The sequence below is a fragment of the Podarcis muralis genome, chromosome 10, assembly GCF_964188315.1.
Source record: "Podarcis muralis chromosome 10, rPodMur119.hap1.1, whole genome shotgun sequence".
NCBI lineage: Eukaryota > Metazoa > Chordata > Lepidosauria > Squamata > Lacertidae > Podarcis > Podarcis muralis.
In genome coordinates this window covers 63,453,776-63,481,020 of record NC_135664.1, presented here as the reverse complement: position 1 = coordinate 63,481,020, position 27,245 = coordinate 63,453,776, and the positions used below count along the sequence as shown (strand labels likewise).

The following is a 27,245-nucleotide window of genomic DNA, read 5'->3' as shown; positions in this document are numbered from 1 at the left end:
CACGGCGTGAGCTTAAATCATGTAGCGATAAGCTTTACATAGTGACATCCCTTTTCCCAGTGCCAAAAGGTATGGAGAGGGTATATCTGCACATCTTCAGCCATAGCTAACGCCTTCCATAGGGACGTGGGTGGCGCTGTGGGTTAAACCACAGAGCCTAGGACTTACCGATCAGAAGGTCGGCGGTTTGAATCCCCGCGACGGGGTGAGCTCCCGTTGCTCGGTCCCTGCTCCTGCCAACCTAGCAGTTCAAAAGCACATCAATGAGCAAGTAGATAAATAGCTCTGGCGGGAAGGTAAACGGCGTTTCCGTGCACTGCTCCGGTTCGCCAGAAGCGGCTTAGTCATGCTGGCCACATGACCTGGAAGCTGTACGCTGGCTCCCTTGGCCAATAAAGCGAGATGAGTGCCGCAACCCCAGAGTCGGCCACAACTGGACCTAATGGTCAGGGGTCCCTTTACCTTTATGGCTTTCCATAAACATATATGTGCATATGAAACTGCCACATATATTGGAACAACTCCCGTATGAGGAAAGGTTAGAACATTTGGGACTTCTTAGTTTCTAGAAACGGCTGTTCGGGGAGAAGTGGCATGACAGGCATGTATAAAATTATACTGAGTGTGGAGAAAGCAGATCAAGGAAAACTTTTCTCCCCCTTTCGTAATACCAGGGTCACCTAGTGATGTTGACGGGTGTAGCAGACAAAACAAAGCACTTAGGCACACAGTGCACAGCGCACAGCACACAGCTGAACTTTGGGATTCATTCTCATGTGAGGTGTAAAACCCTAATTAAATGTTAGCTCTGCACACACACCCAATTGCTTTGGGGCTGGATTTGGGGCTGTGCATAGCTCTACCTATTACTGTCTCCAAGCAGTGGGTCTCCATCATGACAACTTCATCTCGGTAGCGTTACAGCCCTAATAAATTTAAGGTTAGCAACCGGGAGAGTGCACTCTTTGTGGTACCCCAAGATACACAATTCCCTCCCCAGAAAGGTGTGCCGGGCACCTTCATTTCACAGCTTTTGACACATGCCAAAGGCGTGCCACTTTGCCCTGGCATATGACACCTGACGTGTAGGATTCCCAATTCTTAGAGTAGCTTAACCATCAGTCAGAGGCAGTTTTAGAGTAGTGTGACCAGTTCAGACTCACTGGGTGCCATGCTGTGGCGGGGTGCAAATGGCAAGAGACACCAAATTTTAGTACAGTGGTACCTTTGTTTACAACCATAATCCGTTCCGGAGGTCCATTTGTAAACCAAAACAGGTTGTAACCCAAGGAACGCTTTCGCCAATGGGGCCTCCAAAAAAAAATTGTTCATAATAATAAAAAAGGGTTGTAATAATAATAATAAAAAAGGTTGCAAACCAGGACACGCACTTCCGGGTTTGACGTGTTTGTAATCCAAAACGTATGCAAACCAAGACGTATGCAAATCAAGATACCGCTGTATTTGTTTCTTGCTTTTTTCCTTCTCTTTTTGCTTGCCCAGAGACCATCTAAAGTTGCCACTGCAGCCGTTTTTGAACAACAGTTTGTAATACCCAGACTCCGTTTTCCGGGGCTGGCTTTTGCTTTTAAAAGACTCACCGTGTGTTTGTACAGCAAACTCCTCCAGCTGGTTGAAATGACTTGCTTTTACTGAGGCTCTCCCTTGATCAGCCCTCCTCTATTGCTGGACCATCAAGAAACCCATATTTATTGGCCCCCACATAATAATAATAATAATCCCAATGACCTGCTAGCAGTGGAAACGTGGGAGCTAAGCGCCATCTACTGTTTTGTGACTGAAACAGCTGTCAGTGGTTTGTGATCATAATAGGGAGCTATCCACCCTCCCAGGCTGAGACCGGCCATGCAAGGTTGGGGCTGATGGGAGTTGTAGTTCAATGCGCCTCACTAACTCAATGGGACTTACTTCTGGATATATGTGCATTTGTATGCTGAAAGGAAAAGACAGTGTGTCGGCGGAAATCAATTTGTTGGATTCGTTGTCATTGCAGTGCAATTAGTATCTAAGACTCTCAACAACTTGGGATTGGCTTACCCACGTTGGGCGAAAGATTCCTGCATTGCAGAGGGTTGGACTAGATCAGGGGTGTCAAACTCAAATTCATCGGGGGCCGCATCAGCAGTTTGGTCACCCTCAAAGGGCCGGTTGTATCTGTAGGAATGCATGTAAAGTGGAGGTTTCCTGTGTAGAACAGCCAGCGCCACTAGAGGGCAGACGTTCTCTGGCTTGTAGGCTGCCGTGCATGCGCTGAAGAGGCGGCTTTCTTGTGTCAAAAAAAAAAAAAAAAAGCGAGAATAAAAGGTGAAGGCTGGCGGCCGGTGGCGGCTACACAGGTCACATGACGAGGTCTGGCGGGCCAGATTCGGCCCGCGGGCCCTTGTGTTTGACACCCGTGGACTAGATGATCCTTGTAGTCCTTTCCAACTTCATGATTCTACCTAAGAGATCGCCTTCCCCCGTACACACCAACTCGACCCCTTCAAACTGCAGAACTGGTACTGTTGCAGGTGTCACACAATAGCTGTTCCACCTCAATCTTTTAGTATGGCAGCACTATGGAACTCCCTGCCTATTGATAGCAGGCAGGCTCATTCACTGTATCTTTTTGGCACCTGTGGCAAGCATCTTTGTTTAGACAAGCTTGCTCAGATGTTTAGAACTCTAATGCAAGTTGCCATCTGTCTTTAGTTTCTTTGGGGTGGAAGGAGGGCATGGGCCAGACCCCCTGTGCTGTTTTAACAGGGGGTTGAGTTTTAACTTGGGTGGGTGTTGTTTCGGGGGGGGGGGAGGTTGTTTAAAATTGTTTTTAAATGTTATATTTTAATTTGGATTTTTGTATTTGTGGGCTGGCGGATTGGTTATGAGCTTTTGTTGGAGAATGCATTTTTTATTAGTTCGTATACATTGGTATTGTTAATTGTTTTAACTATTTTTATTATGTATTTTGCGCTTTCATATTGTGTCTTTGTGTTGTGAACTGTCCTGAGACTTATGGGTATAGGACGGTGTGCAAATTATTTAATTAATAATACTAATACCGTATTGTTGATTTTGATAAAAAAAATTGAACATTTTAAATTACCACGGGGCAGGTAGGGACTTGAAAGAATGGATCAGAAACTTAAAGCTCCCATTGTTCCTTTCATTGAGCAAGGTACCGTACCTCTTCCCAGGGATATCTGGGAATTAGTTCCATAAGGGGAATAGGGCTGTCAAGGGTCTGAAAGCATAAATCAAATATTTGACTTTAGCACTGTGGAACCAGCAAAAGACTCATGGGTGAGCAATGAAGCTAAGAGCTCTTTTCTGGGAGCCCACATACAATGGTACCTCGGAAGTCGAACGTAATCCGTCCTGGAAGGACATTTGACTTCCAAAACTTTTGATTTCCAAGGCATGGCTTCTGATTGGCTCTTGCAATTGGAAAAGCCAATCAGAAGCCGCTTGTCTGCTGCGCTGGACGTTCAGCTTCTGAAAGGCCAGATTTTAAACAAAGAAAAAGATAGCACTTTGGCCCCATCCAACTGAAACCAATAGAATGAGTCTTAATTCCATCGTTTTCAACAGCATGTGCAGCCCATTCCTATGCATTTTTACCCGTAAGAAAATCCTGCTGTGCTCAGTGGTGCTCACTACCAAGCAGGTGAGCATAATCCTTGACTGACTTTTTTTTTAAAAAAGCCAGCTTTGCAATTTACAATGAGACCCCCCATTTCCTATAAATTTATCCTTCCTCCAATCAAAGATGAAGAGAAGTCCAAGTGGAACCCTATTTAAAGGTAAAGGGACCCCTGACCATTAGGTCCAGTCATGACCAGAGCATTGCCCGGAAACACTGTTTACCTTCCCGCTGGAGCGGTACCTATTTATCTACTTGCACTTTGATGTGCTTTCGAACTGCTATGTTGGCAGGAGCTGGGACTGAGCAATGGGAGCTCACACCGTCACAGGGATTCGAACCGCCGACTTTCTGATCGGCAAGTCCTAGGCTCTGTGGTTTAATCCACAGCGCCACCCGCGTTCCGACAGGAACCCTATTTAGCTAGGTACAATAAGTTCACAATATGTTGTTGGCACTACAGCTCCCATCATCCTTGAGTCCAGCAACACCTGGAGTGTCACAGGCTCCCATCACTGATAGAAGATAACAGTCCACACCTTTTTAGTGCAAGCTGTTCCCTGGGACCTGTCCAAGGTTCTGAAGGGTCTCTCTTGGGTTGCTCTCACTTTCCAAACTTGGATACTTGTAAGAACCTATGAAGAATCCTGCTGGTTCAGAGCAAAGGCCCGCCTAGTTAAGCATCCTGTTCTCACGTGGCCGACCAGATGATTATGAGAAGCCCACAAGGACACCCTTCCTTCTATGGTGGAGGTAGAACATAACCGTTGTTGCTGTCAACCATTGATAGCCTTCTTGTCCATGAATGTTATCTAATCCTCTTTTAGGCCATCCAGGTTGGAGGCCATCACTACCTTTTGTAGAATTCCATACTTTGATTTGTGTGAAGACATACTTTCCTTTCTCCATCCTGAACCTTCCAACATTCAGCTTCAGTAGATGACCCTACATTCTAGTATCATGAGAGAGGACTTTTCTCTAGCCACCCACCACAATGCAACTTCTTCATTTTTTCTCTGAACTACTGCTTGGAGGAATTGAAGTAAGTGTTGTCCTGAGGCCACGTGGGGAATTAACACGGCAGCTCCAATGGGACGTTTGGGAAGCTTTTAAATGGTGACATGATAATTTAAAAATAATAATTATATTATTTATACATCACCCATCTGGCTGGGCTACCCGAACCACTCAGGGCAGCTTCCATATAACACTGGTCCTGAAACACTTACATTGGCTCCCAGTATGTTTCCGAGCACAATTCAAAGTGTTGGTGCTGACCTTTAAAGCCCTAAATGGCCTTGGTCCAGTATACCTGAAGGAAGGTCTCCACCCCCATTATTCAGCCCTGAGGTCCAGCTCCAAGGGCCTTCTGGCGGTTCCCTCACTGTGAGATGTGAGGTTACAGGGAACCAGGCAGAGGGCCTTCTCGGTGGTGGCGCCCGCCCTGTGGAACACCCTCCCATCAGATGTCAAGGAAATAAACAACTATCTGATTTTTGGAAGACATCTGAAGGCAGCCCTGTTTAAGGATGTTTTTAATGCTTGATGTTTTATTGTGTTTTTAATATTCTGTTGGGAGCCACCCAGTTGCTGGGTAAACCCAGCTAGATGGACAAGGTATAAATAAATTATTATTATTATTATTATTATTATTATTATTATTATTATTCCAACACAAAAGTGCCTGCTAGTGTTACTCATGGGAGAAGGGGCACATATAGGACTGGCTCACTGGACATCCCATTGCTGAGGGCTCCCTCAACCCTGGAGCCACCTCTGCTAGCACTTAATTCTCTTGCATAAATTGGGAACATAGGAAGCTGCCTTACATCACTGATCCATCTAGCTCTGTATCGTCTCTCCAGGGTCCCAGACAGGAGACATTCCCAGTTCTATCTGGAGATGCTGGGGATGGAACTTGGGATCTTCTGTACAGTATATACCTTCTGTATATGCAAAGCAGCTGATCTGCGGCCTTCCCCTTGCTGGGCCTTGGTGTAGGGTTTCATATGCTGAAAAGTGCTTTTAGAAAGTATTAATATACTACAATAATACACCGTAAATAACAAGCACATATTCTGCAATATTAAGGTCACGCCAAGCCACAAAACAGGTGTCCGTTAAACTGCTTTATTGGAGAGAGAACAACGCTGCATAATTACAGATATTATTTGGAAAGTGCAAGCAGCACTGTGTGTTTCTGTTGCCAGCGAAACACAATTATTACAGCTTTTTTAGACGTACAAATATAAAAGGGTTTCTCTCTGTGCCAGATGGTTTGTGCGCAACGACCCTGTTAGGAATATTTAATTGTACTTCTCCAAAACTTTTAAAAAGAAGAATGAGGTAGAGTTTCCTTTCCTTTACCCAACCATTTCTCTCAACCATCTGCTTCTTTATGGTTCTTATAGGTTTCGTTTCTTTGTAAAAACACTCCGTTAACTTAAACATTTATAAAAGCAGGGACCTTTCGAAAGTGCTGTGTTCCTCTGACGGCTTTTCTTCTTCAGGATGCCAAGAATGTCTGTGCTGCACTGGCAAGCGGAAGAAACGGAATGAACACTTCTCAAAAACTTTGGGGATTTGTGGCATTGGTAGTCCATTCTTTCATCTCTGATTCAGCTGGAAATAAGGGCTGTGTGGTACCCAAATCACTCTAGATGAAGGTGGACAACCTGTGGCCTGAAGGAAAGGGCTGTATCTCAGTGGTAGAGCATCAATTCCTGGCATCTTCAGGTAGGTTCAATCCCTGGCATCTACAGGTAGGGCTGGGAGAGACCATTGTCTGAAATCCTGGATGGCTACTTCCCATCAGTGTAGACAACATTGACCCAGATGGATCAATGGCAAGTTCTGATGTCCCTAAATTGACACAGGTGGCAAGGGAAGGAGGTAACAGAGAGAAGGAGAGAGTTGGAGGGTCCTTTATCACTCTAGGTTCTGACCACTAACTCTGGCCTTCACCCATCCCTGGCTGCAGCTGTGTACCACCAGCATGCGACCCTCAACAGAAACACCCTTTCCCACTTTAAAACTAAATAGAATTCCTCATTACGTCCAAACTTGAGGGAACTATGGTTAGTTCAAGCAAGCCAATCAGAAAACATGGTTTGTTCACTATCCAGCTTTTAAGATGAACCAGATTTCCCCCATGTGGATGGAAGAAGGAACTCTGGTTATTTTAAACTGAAAGTAGATGCTTCTGATCACAACCACCCAGAAGAGATAGCAGGGGTTGTCCTAAGCCTGTGGCTTCTGAATGTAGAATTGAAACCATGGTTTACAGCTTAGCTGCTAGGTGGAGATCACAGGTATAAGATCCCAGGTTGGATCCCTGGCATCTCTGAGTAGGACTGGCCAAGACCACACCTGAAACCTTGGAGACTGCAGGGCAGACAATATCAAGTCAACGTCCAACATTATATCTGGACCAGCTATGTGCAGCTGCTGCCCTCCGGCATAATCTTAAGGTAGGGATAGCCAACACGATGCCATCCAGATGTTGTGGACTACAACTCCAGATGGCTCCCATCAACATGGCCAATGGTCAGAGTTGATTGGCATTGTGGTCCACAACATCTGGAAAGCACCACACTGGGATACTCCTGTCTTCCTGATGCTATTTTGTACTAATTTGTTGGGCCCAAACCTGAAGAAGAAGATGAAGATGAAGAAGAAGAAGAAAGAAGAACAGAGCAGGGAGAAAGGACACACACACACAAAACTGGAATTGATCATCATTGTTTAAATTCCCACCACTTGCAAATCACGCACACACGTGAGAGGGCTGAATCACATTTGATCAACCCAATTAAACATTAAATAATTGCAGCCAATTATGCAAATATCACACAACAATATTAATTTGTTGATTCCTTCTTTGAACAGCCCCAAACGTTTCTAATGTTAGCCTATCTTATGTGTTAAACGACCAATTAGCACAACCATAACTAAGCGATGAAGAATGGGTAATTGCCTAGTTATGATGTACCATCCCCCTTGCTATGTTAATCCACCACAATTAAACAAATAGTGCACAAGGGAAGAAAAGACGCACAGATGTTCTTTTACAATCCATTATTAGCTTGGGGAATTGTGTAGCTTCTGCCTAAGCAGGAAGACGGAGTAGGAACGCGGGACAATGGGGCCTAGTATCTCAGTGTTGTCATTTATGTGGAAATGGATTTATTTGAGGAATTAGTATCTGAAAACCCAATGCACTTCAAGCTATAGAAGAGTGCTGAGAAGCTATAGAAGAGTGCTGAGAAGAAGAAATGGGCATTGGCTCAGTTAGTGGTGCTTCTACTTTTCATGCAGAAGGTCCCAGGTTGAATCCCCATCATCGCCGAAGAATTGATGCTTTTGAATTCTGGTGCTGGAGAAGACTCTTGAGAGTCCCATGGACTGCAAGAAGATCAAACGCATCCATTCTTAAGGAAATCAGCCCTGAGTGCTCACTGGAAGGACAGATCGTGAAGCTGAGGCTCCAGTACTTTGGCCACCTCATGAGAAGAGAAGACTCCCTGGAGAAGACCCTGATGCTGGGAAAGATGGAGGGCACAAGGAGAAGGGGGCGACAGAGGACGAGATGGTTGGATAGTGTTTTCAAGCTTACCAGCATGAGTTTGACCAAACTGCGGGAGGTAGTGGAGGACAGAGGTGCCTGGCGTGCTCTAGTCCATGGGGTCACGAAGAGTCGGACACGACTAAATGACTAAACAACAACAACAAATCGCTAGGTAGGACTAGGAGAGAACCCCTTTCCTAAAACCCTGGAGAGCTTCTGCCCATCTGTATAGACAATCTTGAGCTAGATAGAGCTGTCTGACATGCTCTATGTTTCTAATGGTCTCCAGAAATTCACCAGGTTACTTGTGGAGTATAATAATAATAATAATAATAATAATAATAATAATAATAATAATACAAATAATTTATAATCTGCTCATCTGGCTGGGTTTCCCCAGCCACCATCTGATGGGAGGGTGTTCCACAGGGTGGGTGCCACTATCAAGAAGGCCCTCTGCTTGGTTCCCTGTAACCCCACTTCTCGCAGTGAGGGAACCGCCAGAAGGCCCTCAAAGCTGGACCTCAGTGTCAGGGCTGAACGATGGGCGTAAAGATGCTCCTTCAAATCCTTGGCCGTTCCAATGAAGAGGAGTGCAGGTTGCAAGATTGTGTGAGACCTCTGGTTAAGACCTTGCAGAGCTGCTTCCAGTCTGGGGAGATAGCACTCAGCTGGTCTGCCTGGGGTCTCAGCTTGCACAAAGGGACAACTTGGATACCCAAAAGAATTGCAGGACCCTGCATTGATCCCTACACAAGTTGCAATACTGGAAGATCAGAGTTCGAAACCCCAAAGCATAGCTGTCAACGTTTCCCTTTTTTTAAAGGGAAATTCCCTTATTCTGAATAGGATTCCTCGCAAGAAAAGGGAAAATTTGACAGCTATGCCCCAAAGTCATCTGACACATATAGGTTCCCTGCTTCATATGTTACTAGTGGAGAGTGAGTGGTGCTACCTGGGAATTTTTAGAAACCAAAAAAATGCCATTTTTAAATGGATAGTGTAATTGACAAGTTTGGACCTGTCACACCAAAAATCAGGTGAAGTCACACAAAAGTCACATTTTGGTCCACTATCTTGATTCAAAATGGCACCCAGCACCCAATAATCAGTGAAGGTTGCCACCCAATCTCAGGAACCATTGTACTGAGTTTGGTGGCAATATGTTAACAGGTGGCCCAACCTATGCTGAAAAATGGGCAAAGTTATGTGACAGTCATATTCCGCTCCAGCATCTTGAATCAAAACGGCACCCAGTGTGCAAAGATGGACATAGACTGCCGCCTCCACCTTGGGAAACCTCATGATCAGTTTGGCAACAATATCCTGAGAGGTGAACAAACTTATGGCAAAAAAATGGGAGTAGTGCCAGACTAGGACCCAAAATAGGTAAAGGGACCCCTGACCATTAGGTCCAGTCGTGACCGACTCTGGGGTTGGGGCGCTCATCTCGCTGTATAGGCCATGGGAGCCGGCGTTTCTCCGCAGACAGCTTCTGGGTCATGTGGCCAGCATGACTAAGCCGCTTCTGGCGAACCAGAGCAGCGCACGGAAATGCCGTTTACCTTCCTGCCGGAGCGGTACCTATTTATCTGCTTGCACTTTTGATGTGCTTTTGAGCTGCTAGGTTGGCAGGAGCAGGGACCGAGCAACGGGAGCTCACCCCGTTGCGGGGATTCGAACCACCGACCTTCTGATCGGCAAGTCCTAGGCTCTGTGGTTTAACCCACAGCGCCACCTGCGTCCCTTAGGACCCAAAATACCAGGGTTCAAATACCCACTAAGTAAAGAAGCTTGCAGGACAACATTGAGCCAGCCACACACATTCAGCCTACCTTGAAGGGTTGATGAGAGGATAAACTGGAAGGATAGAACCAAGTACGAGACTCTGAGCTCCTTAGAAGAAAGGTAGCGCTAAATGGAATGAATGCATTATTATCCCTTGAAAATAGTTTGATATAATTCAAGACAATGGGATTCTAGTTATATTAATCTCCTGCCTTACAAAGATCTTGTGCATCTTTCTGCTGTGACTCATGTGACAGATTTGTTTTCTTTTATTGTTCACGCTTTCGTGGAAACACTGAAAATACAGACAAGAGAAGGTATAGCTTTTGTTTTATTTTTTTTATAGGATTGTCACGCAATATCAAAATACTCTGCTGGTTTGAGTGTGATCTGATAAACCTCTTTTACATTGAAGAAAAGACCATTTAAAAACCAGGACCCTTCATCAATCACAGTCTAGAAAAACAACAACGGAAAACCTCGTACAGATTTTTTTAAAAACCGATTAACACAGATGATTCCAAGATATTCTAAACACTCCTGTAAGTACAAGGCTAAGACACAGCAGTGCACTCTGGTTAGACGCTGTGGGCAGAGAGCAAAGAGGTCAGTATCGCACGTGTATGCACACAAATCTTCAGGAGCGTGTTCAGCAGTTTCCCCGCATGGGTACGCCAACTGCTTGTTTTTAAGAGTAGCTTGGGACAGCTGAAGAGGCAACAGACGAGAGGCCTTGGGTGCATGCCTGAGAATTGTGTCTAACGTCCTGGTTATGTTCAATACAGAGCTGTTATACTAGACAAATAGCTGTGTTATCTTAGCGATAACTGAGCAAAAATAGCTTTTAGTGGGTATAAAGGCTGCATCTGATGACAGACACAGATTTCTCTTGCAAAACTTCCCTGGGAGTTTATTAGTGTTGCCCTCAATGAAAATGCACATTACTATATATTTAATAACAATATAATGTAGCGAACACATAACAGACTTTGATTCTTTTCTCCATATATTTTGATTCTCAAAAACCTGCATGCAGTGAAGATGGACGATGCAGATTATTAAATGAATTGTTCTCTATTTCTTTAGTGTAGCTGGAATACTGACTGATATGACATGCTTTTTTTTTAATACCCCTTCCCCTCCTAGTGAATATCTATTTATGACAATATATTGTATTAATTTATAAGCTTGGGGGTTGGGGAGGAAAAAAAGAGAGAAAATCCACATTATAGTCACAACTATTATGGATCTATAGATTCAAATGTAATTCTCAAGGAGTAGTTCTGGGCCGTTCAATGCTATGTCTCTGCTTTTCAGTAGTAAGAATTTTATCTGATTAGCCATAGGCCATAAGGCAGATAAAAGAAGCTGAGAGTTAAGCCACAAATTTGGCTCTCTATTTGTATTAAATACAGAACCACGCATGGTAATGTGATTTTCCTTGTTTAACTGCGAAAAGCACACAAACTCATTTGATGTAACAACATTCTTCCTGTGACTAAACTCAAGACAGATCCCCCCCCCAAATAGATCTTTATACAGAGGACCCTGGGTGATACAGTGAACAATGTCCTCTACAGCTATTCTACAAAATGCACAGAAACATTCTTCTAACGTTAATTTATTATTGTGGGCCATTCTGAAAGGCAGAGGACATAACACTGAACCTGCAAGCCATCATCGAGGATAAGCCATTCTGTTTCCCATCTCCCTCTGACTTTCCATCCCTTTCTCTCCCCACAAGTCAGTCAGTACTCTAGGGCCAACCGACCACCCTTAGTCCTAGCTGTGCTGTTTTGGGTCCCCACCCCACCCCCAGGTTTTCCATCTTCCTGCAACCCTTGGAGAGCTCTTACTCCTATTGATACCTCCTCTCTTGAGCTCGGGTGGCGCCATTTTGGCAACATACGTTAAAGGCACTCGCCTCTGAACTCTGGAAATAAAGAGGTGAGGATGAAGCAAAATTCTGAAACAACGAAGGGGGGGGGGGAAACTTCTGACCACAAGCACAACCCCACTATATGAAAGGGTGCAACAACAAAGCATTAAGGTAATTCAAGGCACTCCATAATTGTTTTAAAAGAAGTAGATAGGGAGGAGCAATGGTCGGAAACCAAAGATGATGTAACATGAGATTAGTTCATTGTGCTTGCTTCTAACTACAGGTGCTGTGCAAAGCCCACTGGGAGGCAGGAGGAAATGAAATGCAAAGCTAATCTCTCCCCCTGCCGTTTCTGTGGAATGTGTTAAGTGGCCCAACTCTGAACCACATTTTCATCAAAAATCTAGTATAACAGGAGTGCACTGAAGGTGTCTTTCGCCTTCCTACCAGGTAGCAATTCATCCTCTTCATAAACCTCCCCTGTTTGGTACTTCTTTTATTTCGATTTCTTATTATTACAGCAGTTTACACTACTCCTTCAGTCACCCTCGGAGGAGAGCTGGATACAGAAACAATTGCATCTAACACACATTTTATCAGCATCAGTGTGGTGCTCCACAACAATTCTGGCAAAAATCAATGGTTCTGTCTCCCGTGAACCTGAGATTGGCTCGGTTTTTTATCTCTTCTGGACACAGATTCATACCAGCGTAGCTAAACCCCTGTCTCTCAGGATAAGAGCACCCCTTTCTCCTTCCCACAAAGTAGCCAATTTCCTTTCCCTTCCAAAGTATTTAAAGTGGGCATGTCTCCTACATACTCGCCAGAAGCGGCTATTGGGATGGGATGGAACTGCAACGCTAGCTTCTGGGCAGAGGAGTCGCTGATGCTTATCAGGAGAGAGGGGTGAGGTGGCCGGGAAGCCAGGCCTCACGAGAAAGCCAAGCTACACCAGCTGGTAAATACTTGGGAGAAAGTCTCCAAAATCCAACTGGGAGGAGCCATTCGAAGCACTCACAAACCAGTAAGCGAGAGTTCACTCTCGTAAAATCTTGTTCAAGAGGGCTTCTCAACACTGGCCAAATCCCAGGTTTGCATGTCCGGCTCGCCTCAGGTAAACAGCATTTCCTTCAGGCTCACACCCCAAGTGGAGCATTTTGTAAGCGTGATGGATTTCTGTGAGAGAACGCATCTTGGGCTGGAGCTACACATTCAGTGGTACACAGTGTGAGTGTGTGTGTCTCTGGGGGCACAAACCACCACATTACCCTTGCAAAGCAGCAGAGAAGATGGCCCAGAAGAGAGCAATGGGCAATGACTGTTGCTTCCAGCCCCTTGCAATCCCCTCTCCTCTTCCCAGCTGCTTTTCCCCAGAAAAGCAGTCCGGGGAGAAGAGACTGCAGAGGAAGAATAGTGCTTGAGCAAAGGGTTAGGCCCCTGAACCTCGTCCGTATCTTCTCGACTGCAAATTACTTCCTGTCCTGCCACTTTGCAGGGGAATATGCAGCGTCAACGAGGGTTCTCAGATCCCACTTCTGCCCAATATGTGAGATGGCAAAGTTTTGGTCTTGGTTAGCGGGCTGAATGCGGACATGCTCTTCTCTAGTCAAAAGGCACTCTACAGTTATGACAGTGGCCTTGTTCAAGTTATTCCTCTGCTCAACATCAAAATTCCTGCTGCGCCCCATCAAATGCTGCGGCCATTGGTCAAACGAGAGAGGAACTGGGGACCCTCCACCCCAGTGGCTAGGAATACTTGGAATAAAACCGAACAATGATCAGAGCACAATACACACTCAGGTGTCAAGAAGAAGAAGAAATACACTGTGCTACATCTACCACAGATGGCACAAGAGCTTGTGCTTAACATGTGTATTTTAAAGAGAACACGGTCTGGCACTATCAACTTCAACTGGTCTTCAATAAAGTGGCTTTTAAAAAGACCCAAAAACCTTGCAGATAGAAAAACAGATAGGAAAAAAAACCCTCTCCAGAAATAGGTAGTCCCTTGCTCACCAACATAGAGCAAAGTCAAACAAAATATTTTGTTCTCCGTTTGAGTGGCCCTGGGCCTCCCTGGGTTTGCACTTTTGCAGAGAAAGGTTAATGTATGCAAACTTATCACCACAGATACAACAGGACATTTTTACTTTAATTGAGATGTCAGGGGGTCAGAGAGTCCCACTGCAGTCATGGGAATAGCAGCTCACTGTTACCTAGGAGTTCTAACTAGCAGCTGAACAACCTAATCCACTTACGGGATTTTACTTACAAACTCATTTAAACTTCTTTTAAAAGCACTTGGTATAGCGCTGCTCCAAGCGTATCACTTCAGGCTGCAAGCCCTGAATGCTCCCTGGCATTTTAAAAAAGAACAACTCTTGGACATAAAGCTAGCATGTCAGGGAGAAGTCTGTGCTAGAACTCTTTTGGGTGGTGCGAGACTGTCCAGGTAACTGCTGACACTGGGTGGGATTTAAGCAAGCCGTCTCCCTGCCACCACCTGTATTCCAAAGTGGTACAGTCCAGGGAATACTGTGTCCTGTGCTTTTGCTGAATGTTTTAGGTGGTGATAAGACCAGAAAGGGGAGAGATACAGGGCATATTTCCAGGTGTTTATCAAATCACCAGTTAGAGGTAGGCTCTGTTAAAAAAGTGGCAGAGTTTAAAAGTTTTCCAAAATTTCACCCTTACCCTTTATAGGAAAATATACATATATATATATATACTTATTGGGCTGCAGTCCTATGTACACTTACCAGGTATAGGATTGCAGAGTTTAGTTTCCAAAGCACTGCATTAGTGCAATAGTTCTCTGTACTATTTTATTGGCTATCTTACCTGCACCATTCAATTGCTGCCCTGTGAAACTATGCTAATGTTAGCTCAACAGATAACCGGATGGCAAAATTTGAGCATCCCTAACACTGTAATAAGTAACCGATTTGGCAAGAGATGTCTTAAAGCTAACTCAGGGAGGGGTGAGAAAGGAGGGGGATGAAAAATGAAAAATCATTGTGGGGTGCAGGAAAAAAGCAACCAAAGCTATTAGGGGCACCTCTGCAAGGCAGTTTGCTGCAGACTCGGTGCTGCTAGCTACATGATTTCATCCTCACTGTCTCATATTGTTTTCCCGTTTAATCCTCACTGAAAGTTTGCATGGGAAATGCCCAAGAAAAAAACGGTAAATGTGGATTGCGTTTGGATCGGGGGGAGCGGTGAGATGGAAGGGCGTTTTAATGAGGATGTCATTGTGTGGAGGTTGCACAAAGCTTGCATCACTGAGCAGCGCTGAGTCCGCCATGCACATTCCACATTTCGGTGGAAGCATCCGAATTTCAGAGCCGTGAACATGCGGACAGTACTGGAGAGATGGAGGAGAAGGAGAAGCGGAGAGGGGTGCAAAATGAGAGGAAGGGGTGGTGCAAAAGCAGAAGGTGTACCGTTTCTCTTTCAGTCTCCTGCATCTCCCAGCTCTAAAAGGCCCGTTAGATGTTAGAGATGATGGCAGCATGGTCTCGATCAGGATGGTCAGAAAGCACACCGGGATCTACAAGTGTTTCTGTCTCCCAATTGTTCTAAGAGAGGCAGGAACCAAATGGCTTCGCATTCTAAACTAGAATCCCCGACCTGTGGTAGATCAGATTTGGCTCATGGGGTACAGAAGATGGTGAGCTGCTGAGCCACCATTGTGCATCTGCCCCTACGTTGCAACGACCTCTGGTCAGTGGACCTTGCGGTTCAAGTTTGGAGACTTTCCAACATCTCAAGATGCTTGAGACAGCGCCTTGTTGGCTCTTCCAGTTGACTAAGGCTGTAGTCAGATGAGCAGCTTCCCTCTTCAACTTGTCTGGCCTTGGCAGTGTTACAGGTGAGGAGGGGAGCCAGATGGTGGAATGAATTATGGGACTCCGCAGCCACTTGCTTCCAGGGACAAGCTGTTGCAGAAACTACACAGAACTGGAACGCCCAAAGGGATTTTAATGTTTGTTGGGCTGTGTGATAGCCACATTATCTGGTAACTGGCTCAAAATTGTAATGGATAGGGAAGCTATTGCGCAGTGGAACCTTGCTCCACCCAACAGTTTAGTTCCACACAATACTTCACAGAGATGGCCCAAGACATTTTGCTGCCTGAGGTGAAGGGCAAGATCCTGCCCGCCTTCCCTTGCAGACAAACTGTCAGCTGAATGTGACTTCCCTACTAGTAAGGAAACTGCACACAGAGACAACGCTTTGCCAGCACCTGCAGCTTGAGGCAGCTGCCTCAAGATGCCTAACGGTAGGGCCGGTGTCGATGACTGTGGAAATCACTTTCAGTGAGGGAGAATAAAAGAGGTCATCTGAATCCACTCAAGGTATGGTGTCATTGGGCACCAAAGGAAAATCTGATCCTATTCTTTCTTAGAAGGATCCACAGCTATGAGGCATGGCTTTGGTGACCAACACAAAGAAGTAGGAAACATACTAAAGGAGATCCCACTGAGTCGAGGGGAAATGTTTCACAACACCCCACCCCCCAAAAATGAAGGCAAGATACATCTCTATCTTGAAGATCAATGTTGTGATCTTCCAAGGCTGGAAACAAAGAGAAGACTCCAGAGACAACAAAGGGTTTCTCTGAGTAATTTGGCAATTGGGTTGCATGGAACAGCCTAGTCTGTGCTTTAGAAGTTAAGTAAAGTTGTATTTGGCTTGCACTGAAGAGCAGTTGAAGAACATTTTTGCTTTAAAAACACACCTGTCGACTGTACCAGGGACACAAGCGAAACAAAGCAAACCGTTCGGGGGGGGGGGGGGAGTGTCTATTGCTTACACTAGCACCTCTACCAGAAGACAGGTTTCTACTCTAGAGCAAAAAAATCACAGTAGAAAAATCAAAAACGGTTTGTGTTCACACTCCCTGTCACGTGGAAATAATCACCCTCCCAGCCCAGGGACAAAGTGATAAACACACAGACTACTCTACACGGAGCTACGGTAAAACTGGTCATCGCTCAGGTGGTACTTCAGCCTGCCTTGTGATGTGGACCGAAGGTCTGGGCCTTCGCCGCTCTTCCCCGCTCACGACACGATGACGGCCCACTCGCTGTCTTCCCTTCCGTACTGAAACAGAAGCAAGGAGAGTTATAAGCATCAGCACGGCACAAGGGTTAAGTAGAGAGGGTCCCCAAACAGCAGGGAAACCACAGCCAATGGGACACATCAGTAGCGTTAAGAGGCAACAAAGGTAATTAATACAACATGATTCAACAATGGCACATAAGGAACACGTGAAACAGACTCATGTTAAGCACACAGAACAGATTCACAGCGCGGCCAAGCTCCTAACAACCACCACTACTAAATAGACTGAAAATGCAAAATATGTATACTGTATTTTTTGCTCTATAAGACTCACTTTTTCCCTCCTAAAAAGTAAGGGGAAATGTGTGTGCGTCTTATGGAGCGAATGCAGGCTGTGCAGCTATCCCAGAAGCCAGAACAGCAAGAGGGGTTGCTGCTTTCACTGCACAGAGATCCCTCTTGCTGTTCTGGATTCTGAGATTCAGAATATATTTTTTCTTGTTTTCCTCCTCCAAAAACTAGGTGCGTCTTGAGGTCTGGTGCGTCTTATAGAGCGAAAAATACGGCAAATTGTGGAACTGAATCTAAGAATAACATATGGTGGAGTTGTTGAGCTCTCTGGATTTTATCTTGTTTCGTTGCTTCATGGGAGCAACAACAACGTGGAAATGATGGTTGGTAGTTGATCGTAACCCTCTGGGCCGCTTACGTGCCTCTTTTGAAAAAACACCACCACCACACATACGTTGTGTGATGCGAATGGTCAAGAGGAACTCAACCAGCAGGACTTGTCCAAATGGAGTTTGTTCTTCCACAGAAGCTCTTGACACAGAAGTCAAAGTTAAGACGCAGAATGGCCAGGTTCAAATACCCACCAGTGCATGGCTTGTATCCTGGAAACCGACATTAGATGATCTTAAAACTCTGGGCATGGGTGGCTGTTGAAGGCGTTCGGGGTGGCGGCGATTGTAGAAGCTCTCTGCCAGCCAGCTTGTTGCCTGGTTGAGCTCAGGGAGGAAAATACCACCCCTCCAAAGAAAAAATTGTGTTTGCAAGCACCAGGCACTTAGAACACTGTTTGGGTTTTTGCTTGCGTGTTCACTATCATGTTTAAATAGGGCCCTAATCTTGAAACAGAGACAAGGAACCTATCGCCCCCCAGAGGTTGTTAAGACCCCAGCTCCAAACAGCCCCAGTGGACAGTGATCACAGCAGGAAGTGACCTCTCCAGAACACGGAACGACTCTTTTCTTATTTATTTTTTGGCTGCGATCGCCTGGGTGACGCAGATGCCATTAGGCAGTTGAATGCGCCTGCATACTCCGTCTGTTTCCCTCCCAGCGACCCATCCCTTCTGCACAGCCCCGGGCACTGACAACCCATGCTACGTCACTGACCTCAAAAGACCATACCATTTCAGAAAGGGGGTGGGGGGAGGGGGAGGAGAGAACACTTTGTCTGAAGGAATGTTTATATCAAAATCTTTCTGCACACGGAGAGCTGTCACTCCCCGTGCAAGGAAAGCGATCCCATTAGGAAAGAGACCTCCTGCCATGCCATCTCTCTCACATGGTAGTTTTCCACATGCGGATGATGAATGAGCCCTTAAAATGAAGAATCTTCCCAAATACACATTCTGAGATGGTGTATTTGTGCAAGAAGACTGCACCACGTTGCAAACAGCATATCTGAATCCGCTCCATGGATATTGCTGGACCTAACTTCCACATATTGCAACTGGGATGTTAGACACGAAAGGAACTACTCAGCCATCCCTCCCTTCCATTGTTGATGTAGAAAATAAACGCGACTCTTACTTGGATATCACTCAGCTGGTTCAAGAAACGAGTTGCTAGTTGAGGTCCGTTTTCCATGGTTGGAATGTGCAAATGCTATGGGGGAAAGAGAGACTTGTGAGTAGACACTGGCCGACGCATGCACGTGATCCGTCCTCTCCTGCTGATATAAGGGGGAGGGTGTAGCTGGAGGAGGCACAGAGAGGCTCAACGTATGACTGGCAGCAGTTGGCTTTGAAGGCAGGAGGACTCTGCAGGAGTGTGTACCAAACACACAAACCATCCCTGAAGAGGGAACCGATTGCAAGGCACGTGGGGAATTCATTGGTAAGAGGCGGGAAGTTAACTCCATAAACAAGGGGACATAATTGTGAGAGGTTTTGCAACTAAAAAGGGATGAATAGTGCCAAGGTTGCAGGTTCGATCCCCTGCATATTCTCTATGATTCTATGTTCTAAAATCAGAAAACCAAGACAAAACCAAGACCATCCTGGACGACTGGGGTTTAGGGCAACTAAGCCATGCCTACTTCCTTGACTTGAAGGTGCATTTCCTGCCTTTGGACACCAGGTGGAACCACAGCCCACGCAAAGGGCTGTACTCCAGGGAAAATTTTCGGATAGCGAGAGACTTATTTATTTATACGTCTATCGCATTTATATGCCACCTTTCTTCCAAGGTGCCCAAGGAGGTTTGTTCGTTTATTTATTTAAATTATCAACACAAGCAAAAGCTACAAAAAGGTAATCTCGAGTCTTAAGAAGCTGAGGACACCAGCTCGCTGGCATGGGACGACTTCGAAAACAGCCCTAGGGCTGACTTCCTGATAACCTTCAGCGCAACATGTGTCAAAAGTTACGTAACTTTGCCACAGCAAGACGAAGAGCGTTTTTTTTTGGCAGAAGATGAACTGCAGCAGTGTGGAAGCAGTGTTGCGTGCCACATGTAGAGCATAGCTGTCAACGGTTCCCTTTTTAAAAGAGAAATTCCCTTATTCCGAATAGGATTCCTCGCAAGAAAAGGGAAAAGTTGACAGCTATGCATGCAGAGGGCAGAACAGATCATGGGATCATAAGATTGTAGAGTTGAAAGGGACCATGAGGGTGATCTATTCTAGTCCAATGCGGGAATCGTAAACGATGCCTTCTTAACATCCCTACTGGTCAGTGAGATTCTAAGTTAGGAAACAGGGCCTCCCATCTGGGCTGTTAACAGTGTTTTACTAAAGTTCTTCCAAAGTTCCATAAGGAAGCCGATTTGAGAGCTAGATGGTGAAAAGTAAAATATAAGACCAACTACAATTCCTTTACGGATCTCCTCGGGAAATCCCTGACGCATGGTCAACAATCTTGCTTTGCGAAGCTGAAAAAGAGAAGGCTCGCCCTCACCTCGCCAAGGTATAATATTGTAGAAATGGGGCACACGACGCAAGCCGTCCCAGCACCAAACATCTCCTTCACTCGATTTTCCTTCAAAGCAGCTATCAGATCGCTCATGGTGACGTATCGCTCTGACACCTTGAATTCTCCCTGTGACAAGGTAGAATGGGGAGGAGCCAAAGAAAGCATTATTAAATTACGAAGATCCATTTCCTTTGCTGAAAAAACGAATAGCTGACTTATAGAAACATGGCACAGTGCTTCCCAATGGACGCTTAATGAGGGTTATTTATAGAGAAGGGCTCCAAAATGCACCTGTTGGAAATTCCACAGGTATCCCTAATTAATTCCTTATCCAGATGAGAAAGCGCCCATGAAATCTTACAGGCCAGCTTGATAGGGATTGTGCTGTTGTAGCGTTTGGTTGCTCGCTGGAAGCAAGAGAGCAATGCAGTCTCCCTTCTGCTCACCAAACGGATCACAGCTTATAGCTTGAGCAGCAGCTCGGAAGATGTTCCCTGAGTTTGCAGAACGGCTCAGAACAGAGGTCACCACATTTGCAAACTGGGGGGAAAGTGCTGCAGGTACCACGGACATGCTGCAATTGCACACACACGCACACACACACACACCGATTCCCCTCTTTGCCTCTGGCATCTAGACTTGAAAAAAAGTCTTTTTGCTCCCCACCCTAAGCCTAAAGCAGGGGGTGATCTTCCTGGAAATCCGTAACTGGGGAGGCAGGAGTTAATCTTCCCAAGCATGATTTCAGTGCTGGAGGCTTGGGGGAAATGGGAGCCTGGCCTAAGAGACTGACAACTACTACTGGCCACTATTTTGTGGCTTAGGGCCCTCGTATTTATGGGACCGCCTCTCCTGGTATGCCTCGCAGAGGACCTTAAGGTCCATGAATAATCATAGTTTAGAGGTCCCAGGCCTAAGGAAGTCAGATAACGATGCGCATTGCACAACGAGAGCCAGACCGGAGTGAAAGTCTTGCTGCAAGGTGCTGGCAGGCAAATGAAAGCTTCAACACATGTGAGGCAAGTCCTACTAGTTGCTTCCAAGCCCAGTAAAACATAAGAAAGGCAGAGAGCCCCGGCTGAGGAGCTCATCTCTAGCCCAGCCTTGTGGATAGATGCAGAACTGTAAACTTGTGTTTTTTTAAAAAAATATTTTTTATTAGTTTTCCATTTAATTTTGACCTTTAAAGCCCTTTGTGGCTTAGGGCCTTCGTATTTACGGGACCGCCTCTCCTGGTATGCCTCGCAGAGGACCTTAAGGTCCATGAATAATCATAGTTTAAAGGTCCTGGGCCCTAAGGAAGTCAGATTATCCTCCACCAGGGCCAGGGCCTTCTCAGTGATGGCTCCGACCTGGTGGAATGCTCTGTCCCATGAGACCAGGGCCCTGCAGGATTTAACCTCCTTCCACAGGGCCTGTAACACAGAGCTATTCCGCCTGGCTTTCAACTTGAACTTAGCCTGATCTTTTATTCCCCTTCCTTCCCCCTCCTTCCCTTTTTATGAAGATTACCTGCTCTGGGATCCCACAGCTAATTCTCCCCTGGTCTCCTCACTGGCCCAAATAGGACTAATTTAGCTAGGCAGCCCTGGTGATCATCTAATGTTGATTGGATGGATTTCCCCCCTAAATTGATTGTTGAATTCTGAATTTATTGTTATTCACGTTTTATACTGTATTTTATGCTGTTTTTTGTTGCATCAATTAAGTGTTTTAAATTTGTTGTTAGCCGCTCTGAGCCTGGTTTTCTGAACCGGGAAGGGCGAGGTATAAATAAATTATTTATTATTATTATTATTATTATTATTATTATTATTATTATTATTAGATGTCAAAACCTGGAAGCAAAAGACACAGCAGACACCTACCCACTTGCTCGCCAAATCCAAAATGCTCTGTCTTGTCACACCAGGAAGAATGATGCCGTCTAGGGGTGGGGTCGCCAGCTCCTCTTCTGTCAATACAAAACACAGTAGATCAGCATTGAAACAAACAAGTGCCCAAGCATGACTGGATAGCTCAGTTAGTTAGAGCGTGGTGCTAGTAATTCCAAGATTACAGGTTCAATCCCTGTCTGGGACAGCTGCGTATTCCTGTGTTGCAGAGGTTAGGCTAGATCTTCAGGGTCCTTTCCAACTCTATACTGAGGTGTGTGTTGCTGTTTTTTAAAAAAATGACAACGGAAAAAGACATTGGGAAGGAGGAAACATTTTGACTTCTGGCATGGATGGGTGATGCCATGAAATCCTTGGTTTGTCAAGCAGAATCTGATCCCAATCCACCTTTCTCCTAGATTTCTGAGGATTTATTTTTGCTGTTTAAGGTGAGTTTAGTGCTATGTCCAACACGGGCCTTGGTGTACTCCAGGGGTAGGGAACCTGTGGCCTTCTAGGTGATGCTGGACTCCCAGCTCCCATCAGCCCCAGCCAGCATGGCCAATGGTCATGAACGATGGGAGTTGTAGTCCAGGAATATCTCAAAGACTATATGTTTCCTATCTGTGGTGCGTTCTCTCTCTTGAGAAAAAAAGGACCTGGTTATTTTGCCTCCTTTGCTTGATGCCCACACTGAGATCCCCTGCTTTGCAATGCAGCCAAAGCTGCAAACGAGCTTTCAAGGGGCTTGTGCTATTTCGATGCCTCGCCAGGCCAGCTGCCAGAGAGCAGGGAGCCCGTGAACCGTTAAAAAACCCCTTTGATAGGCAAATTCTCACTGACTGAGCAAACCATGCCCACCAGCCTAGCTCTGACTGGAGCAACATCTGCTTCCTTTGGTACCAGCCTGAGAAGGTGGCCATGTGTGTTGGCTGGTCAGCCAAAGAGCGCTCGGTTTCCCTGTGATCTGCAGCCAAACCAGTTCCCCATATGGCTCCGTTTGCTCCTCACTGCTAAAATGTGGGCAGCAGCCGTTCACACTCCACATGTGCTTTGGGGAGCCAAAGGCGTTTGGTTCCACTTCTGCCAGTACAAACAGCTCTGCACTGACGTCCCCGAAAACCTTTATTCAGGCTCAAAGGGAAACGGCACAGGGGAGAATTAAGTATTTTTAACTTACTGTACCAGTACTTGCTGCGGCTGGTGAGCGCTAATAGCTCAAAGTGGCAGGAGGCCAACAGGATAGAGACGGCTGACCTATACTAACACTGCTGCTCCCCTAAAACATTCCTGAAACTGCTTTGCTTCAGAGGAAACTCCATGGCCCAAACAGGCAGATGACACGGCACTTGAGGCTCAAGGACCAGGCGGCCATTTTATTCGCCACAACTATGCCTGTCAGGGCTGAGGGAAAACATATGGTGTTGGTTAAACATGGCTGCCCACTGTACCTCCATCTTCGTTTCGCCAGTACAGGAAGAGATTCATGGTCCCGACTTCCGTAATCTGGTGGTCGTCTCCGTACAGCCAGAGAACCTGCTGGCAGCCTAATTCCATGGCTTCCCGCTGGGCATAGATAGAGGAGCCGTAGTTCCTTTTGGAAACAAGAGGGGAATGGGCAGGATAGGGTCAGGGCTTTTTTTCCAGCCGGAATTCACCGCACCTCTGAGGTGGGCACCATTGCTATTATAAGAGAACAAGGGAGGCCTTCACGCCACAGCAGTTAAGATTAGGTTCGTTAAAGTTGCAGATCGCTTCCCACTAAAAAGTTCCGAAGTGATTTGCATGCAAGGAAAGAAATACAAAATTACAAAAACTGGTTTGACAATATGCTCTGTGGGTTAAACCACAGAGCCTAGGACTTGCCGATCAGAAGGTCGGTGGTTCGAATCCCTGCGGCGGGGTGAGCTCCCGTTGTTCGGTCCCAGCTCCTGCCCACCTAGCAGTTCGAAAGCACTCTTAAGTGCAAGTAGATAAATAGGGACCGCTTTATAGCGGGAAGGTAAACGGCGTTTCCGTGTGCTGCTCTGGTTCACCAGAAGCAGATTAGTCATGCTGGCCACATGACCCGGAAGCTGTACGCCGGCTCCCTTGGCCAATAAAGCGAGATGAGCGCCGCAACCCCAGAGTCGGTCACGACTGGACCTAATGGTCAGGGGTCCCTTTGCCTTTTAATTCCACAATTTACGAGGGGGTTATGGTCCGGGAATTGAAGCCAAAATACATATACTCAAAAGCCACTGGGTTCAATGGCAGGTGTGACTGCTCAAGTCATTTTTCCCAGGACTCCATCCCTTTCTAAATTTTAATCATATTTTTTTGCCATGTTCATAAAGCTGAATGCGCACAAGTTAAATGTGCTTACTGTACTATCATTGCTGCTGCCCCAAATCCCAACAAAATAAACATGTCTTTGCCAGTGGTGAAATGATGACTAGGTTGAGGTCCTTGTTTCCAGAGTAGTTTAAGATTAAATCCGTCTTCCAATACTCAGCCTGGATATTGACAACCTTGTAACTGGAGTGTAGAAGAACCTGGGACCTCTTGCATGCTCTGCGACCAAGCTATGGCCTCTCTTCTCCCACCTCAACTTAAGAAAATGGAATCTAGGACCTGCAGGAATCGCTTCCTCATATCAGATTCACCGTCGCGAATTTCAGGAATGGCCAAGCCACCTTTCCCAGGACAAAAACTTCCTGTGTGCTCTCACAAGCAAGCTGTGCTGGCTAAATCAACAGCTGGGCCATCCTATAGCTCAGTTCTTCTGGCTGGAGCAACAGGCTGCTTGTCAGGCACACTGCCAGCCATGCCTCTGAAGCTATAAAATGCATTCCCGAAATGCCTGCATTTTGCTAGGCGGCCACAGATGCCTTTGCCATGAGCCAAGGAAGAGAGAGAGGGAGCATTTGCAGCCAGGCTCGTCCCCTCAACTTGGCAGAAGCATGCTGATTCCGATGAAAGCAAAGTGTGTCGTTCCAGGGATGTCGCCAGCTTCCGGGGAACAATGCCGCCAAGCCATTACACGGCTGCTTCTCAGAGTTCCCGTACCCTGGGACGGGCCGCACAAAGGACGCCTGCCAGCTGCAAGATCAGCTTGTGATTAATGTGAACCGAGAAAATAGGCAGCCCATTTTGAGCCTAGGTCCTACTCGACAAGGACAGAGTTCCCAATTATGGCACAGCACACAAACAGACCCTGAACAGACCAGTCCCGTTGGACGTGACTCAGATTTGGAGACCCTGTCCTGAACCCTCACCCCCACTTTGACTCGTAGGTTCAGGCTGGCTAGACCAGTTGTTGGGTCAACCACACTAAGTCCCCGCACGCTGCGCTAAACCGGCGCAGCGCGGCTCGTGGATTCACTTCCACAGCACTGGCGGGGCTTTCTATCGGCTGCAGGAAGCTCCTGCAGCCAATAGGAAGCTGCAGACGCCTCCTCCATGCCAGAAACAGCGTCTGCGCATGTGTGTGCACATGCAGACGCCTCCTCCACGCCGGAAATAGTGTTTGCAAATGTGCGCATGTGTGCTCGCATGTGATCCAGCCTGCGGAGAGATCTCCGGGGGAGTGGACCGGCCCAGGCTCCGTAAGCTTTACTGATCCCTGATTTAGTGTATGCAAAGCACTTCACTTCCCAGTAATTCTTACAATGAAAGACGATGTTGTGGTCCTTTTGTTACAGTTAGGAAATCTTTTATCAGCCAAAAGAAATGGCTAATATAAGGGATACTAGCAGGATTTTTGTTCTGGGGGGTTGTGGAGAATTAATACATAAGCCAAGGGGTGGCTTGCCCCATAAGGAGGGAGAATAAGTAGGCCTGTGCCTGGGGCTGTGCACTGCTGCCAACTGCAATGTTTTCAGGGCAGTTAGGGATGCCTGCAAGGCACAATGACTATGGAAGAAGAAGCCATGGTGCACTGGTATAACCCATGTTTTGCATGCAAAAGGTGTTTGCCCATCTCCAGGAGATCAGACAGCAGGTGATGTGGAGGAGCTCTGCCCAAGCCCTAGGAGAGCCACTGCCCATTAGGGCAGACACTTCAGAGCTAGATGGATGGAACAATAATCTGTCCCTTTGAAAATGCATGCAGCTTGGAGCTCCAAAACTGGAGTATACTGTGTCCCAGAGGATTCTGGGACATGTTTTTGATGCACTCTCAGATAAGAAGCATGCTCATCACATGATTTCCAGCCTAGTCCGCACGTCGTGAACTGAGACTAGTAATGTCCTAGTCCCAACGCTGACATCTCCTCCAACTCTCTGGCGACGAGAGCTGGGAAATATCTCTGCCCAAGAAACGCAGAGAGCTGCAACCAGCCGGAATGGACAATGAAGGGCTAGGTGGGCCAATGGCATGAACCCAAATGACCCAGCCGCCATTTTGAAAATGAGAATCCAATGCTCTCATGCCTACATGGTATTCAGGAACGCTGAGCATTAGCGTCACATGGGTGTTACTTCATCAGGATGATCTTACCCTCCCAGCTTGCAGTCCCCGGTTCCTCCTTTCCAGGCTCGGACGTATTTTGGATCTGCCCATAAGGCTATGGGGTTGAAGCTGCCGCTCGAAAAGTACGGGCCCACAGGACTCAGTATGACGTAGAGGAGGGCTTTCGACGGCTTCTTGACTCCAAGGGACGGCTGGATAGTGGAAAGAGAGGTGACATTAAGAGCATAAGGAGGGACCTACTGGATCAGACCAGAAGCCCTGTCTCTTCTCAGCAGTGAAACAGAGGATTATGGGAAACCCACCAGCAAACAGCAACAGCATTCTCTTGCATGGGATTCTCTGCAGCAGTTTTTCAGAGGCAAACTGCCCTATACTGGAGGTAATCCTCTACAACCACCACAACTATAGCAGCCACTGATACCCTTTACTTTCATGAATGTATCAAACTCCCTTTAAAAAATGACACACACACACCCCATGTAAAATTTGGTTCTTCGGTGCCCATTCGGTTGAACAGTGCTACTGCTACAAGTTCCATATTGATTTAAAATTGGCTCACCTTCCATACCGATTTGAAATCATATTGATTGTGGAAGGAGGGGATATATTGGTTTGCTTTTGTTCTTATTTCAATTAAGCATTTTGCGTTTTTTATAGTGAAATTTTATGTCACGAACCGCCCCAAGATCTGCGGGTGCAGGGCAATGTACAAATGCAATAATAAAAATAAATAAATATTAATAATAATAGAGTACTTCCTATGCAGGGACGC

General features: G+C 46.2%; 1 protein-coding gene across 2 annotated transcripts in view; it reads right to left on the bottom strand.

The window, feature by feature from the left end:
* Positions 1–11,521: 11,521 nt before the first annotated feature.
* Positions 11,522–27,245, bottom strand: part of BCAT1 (branched chain amino acid transaminase 1) — a 60,153-nt gene continuing 44,429 nt past the window's right edge. For both annotated transcript variants that reach the window (XM_028745710.2, XM_077935286.1), the window contains 6 exons: positions 26,501–26,664; positions 23,472–23,614; positions 22,015–22,100; positions 20,132–20,272; positions 18,765–18,839; positions 11,522–16,986 (listed from right to left, as the gene is read on the bottom strand). In XM_028745710.2, coding sequence (XP_028601543.1) covers positions 16,945–16,986; positions 18,765–18,839; positions 20,132–20,272; positions 22,015–22,100; positions 23,472–23,614; positions 26,501–26,664 — 651 coding nt within the window. In that variant the 3' untranslated portion in view covers positions 11,522–16,944. The remainder of the gene's footprint in view (positions 16,987–18,764; positions 18,840–20,131; positions 20,273–22,014; positions 22,101–23,471; positions 23,615–26,500; positions 26,665–27,245) is intronic.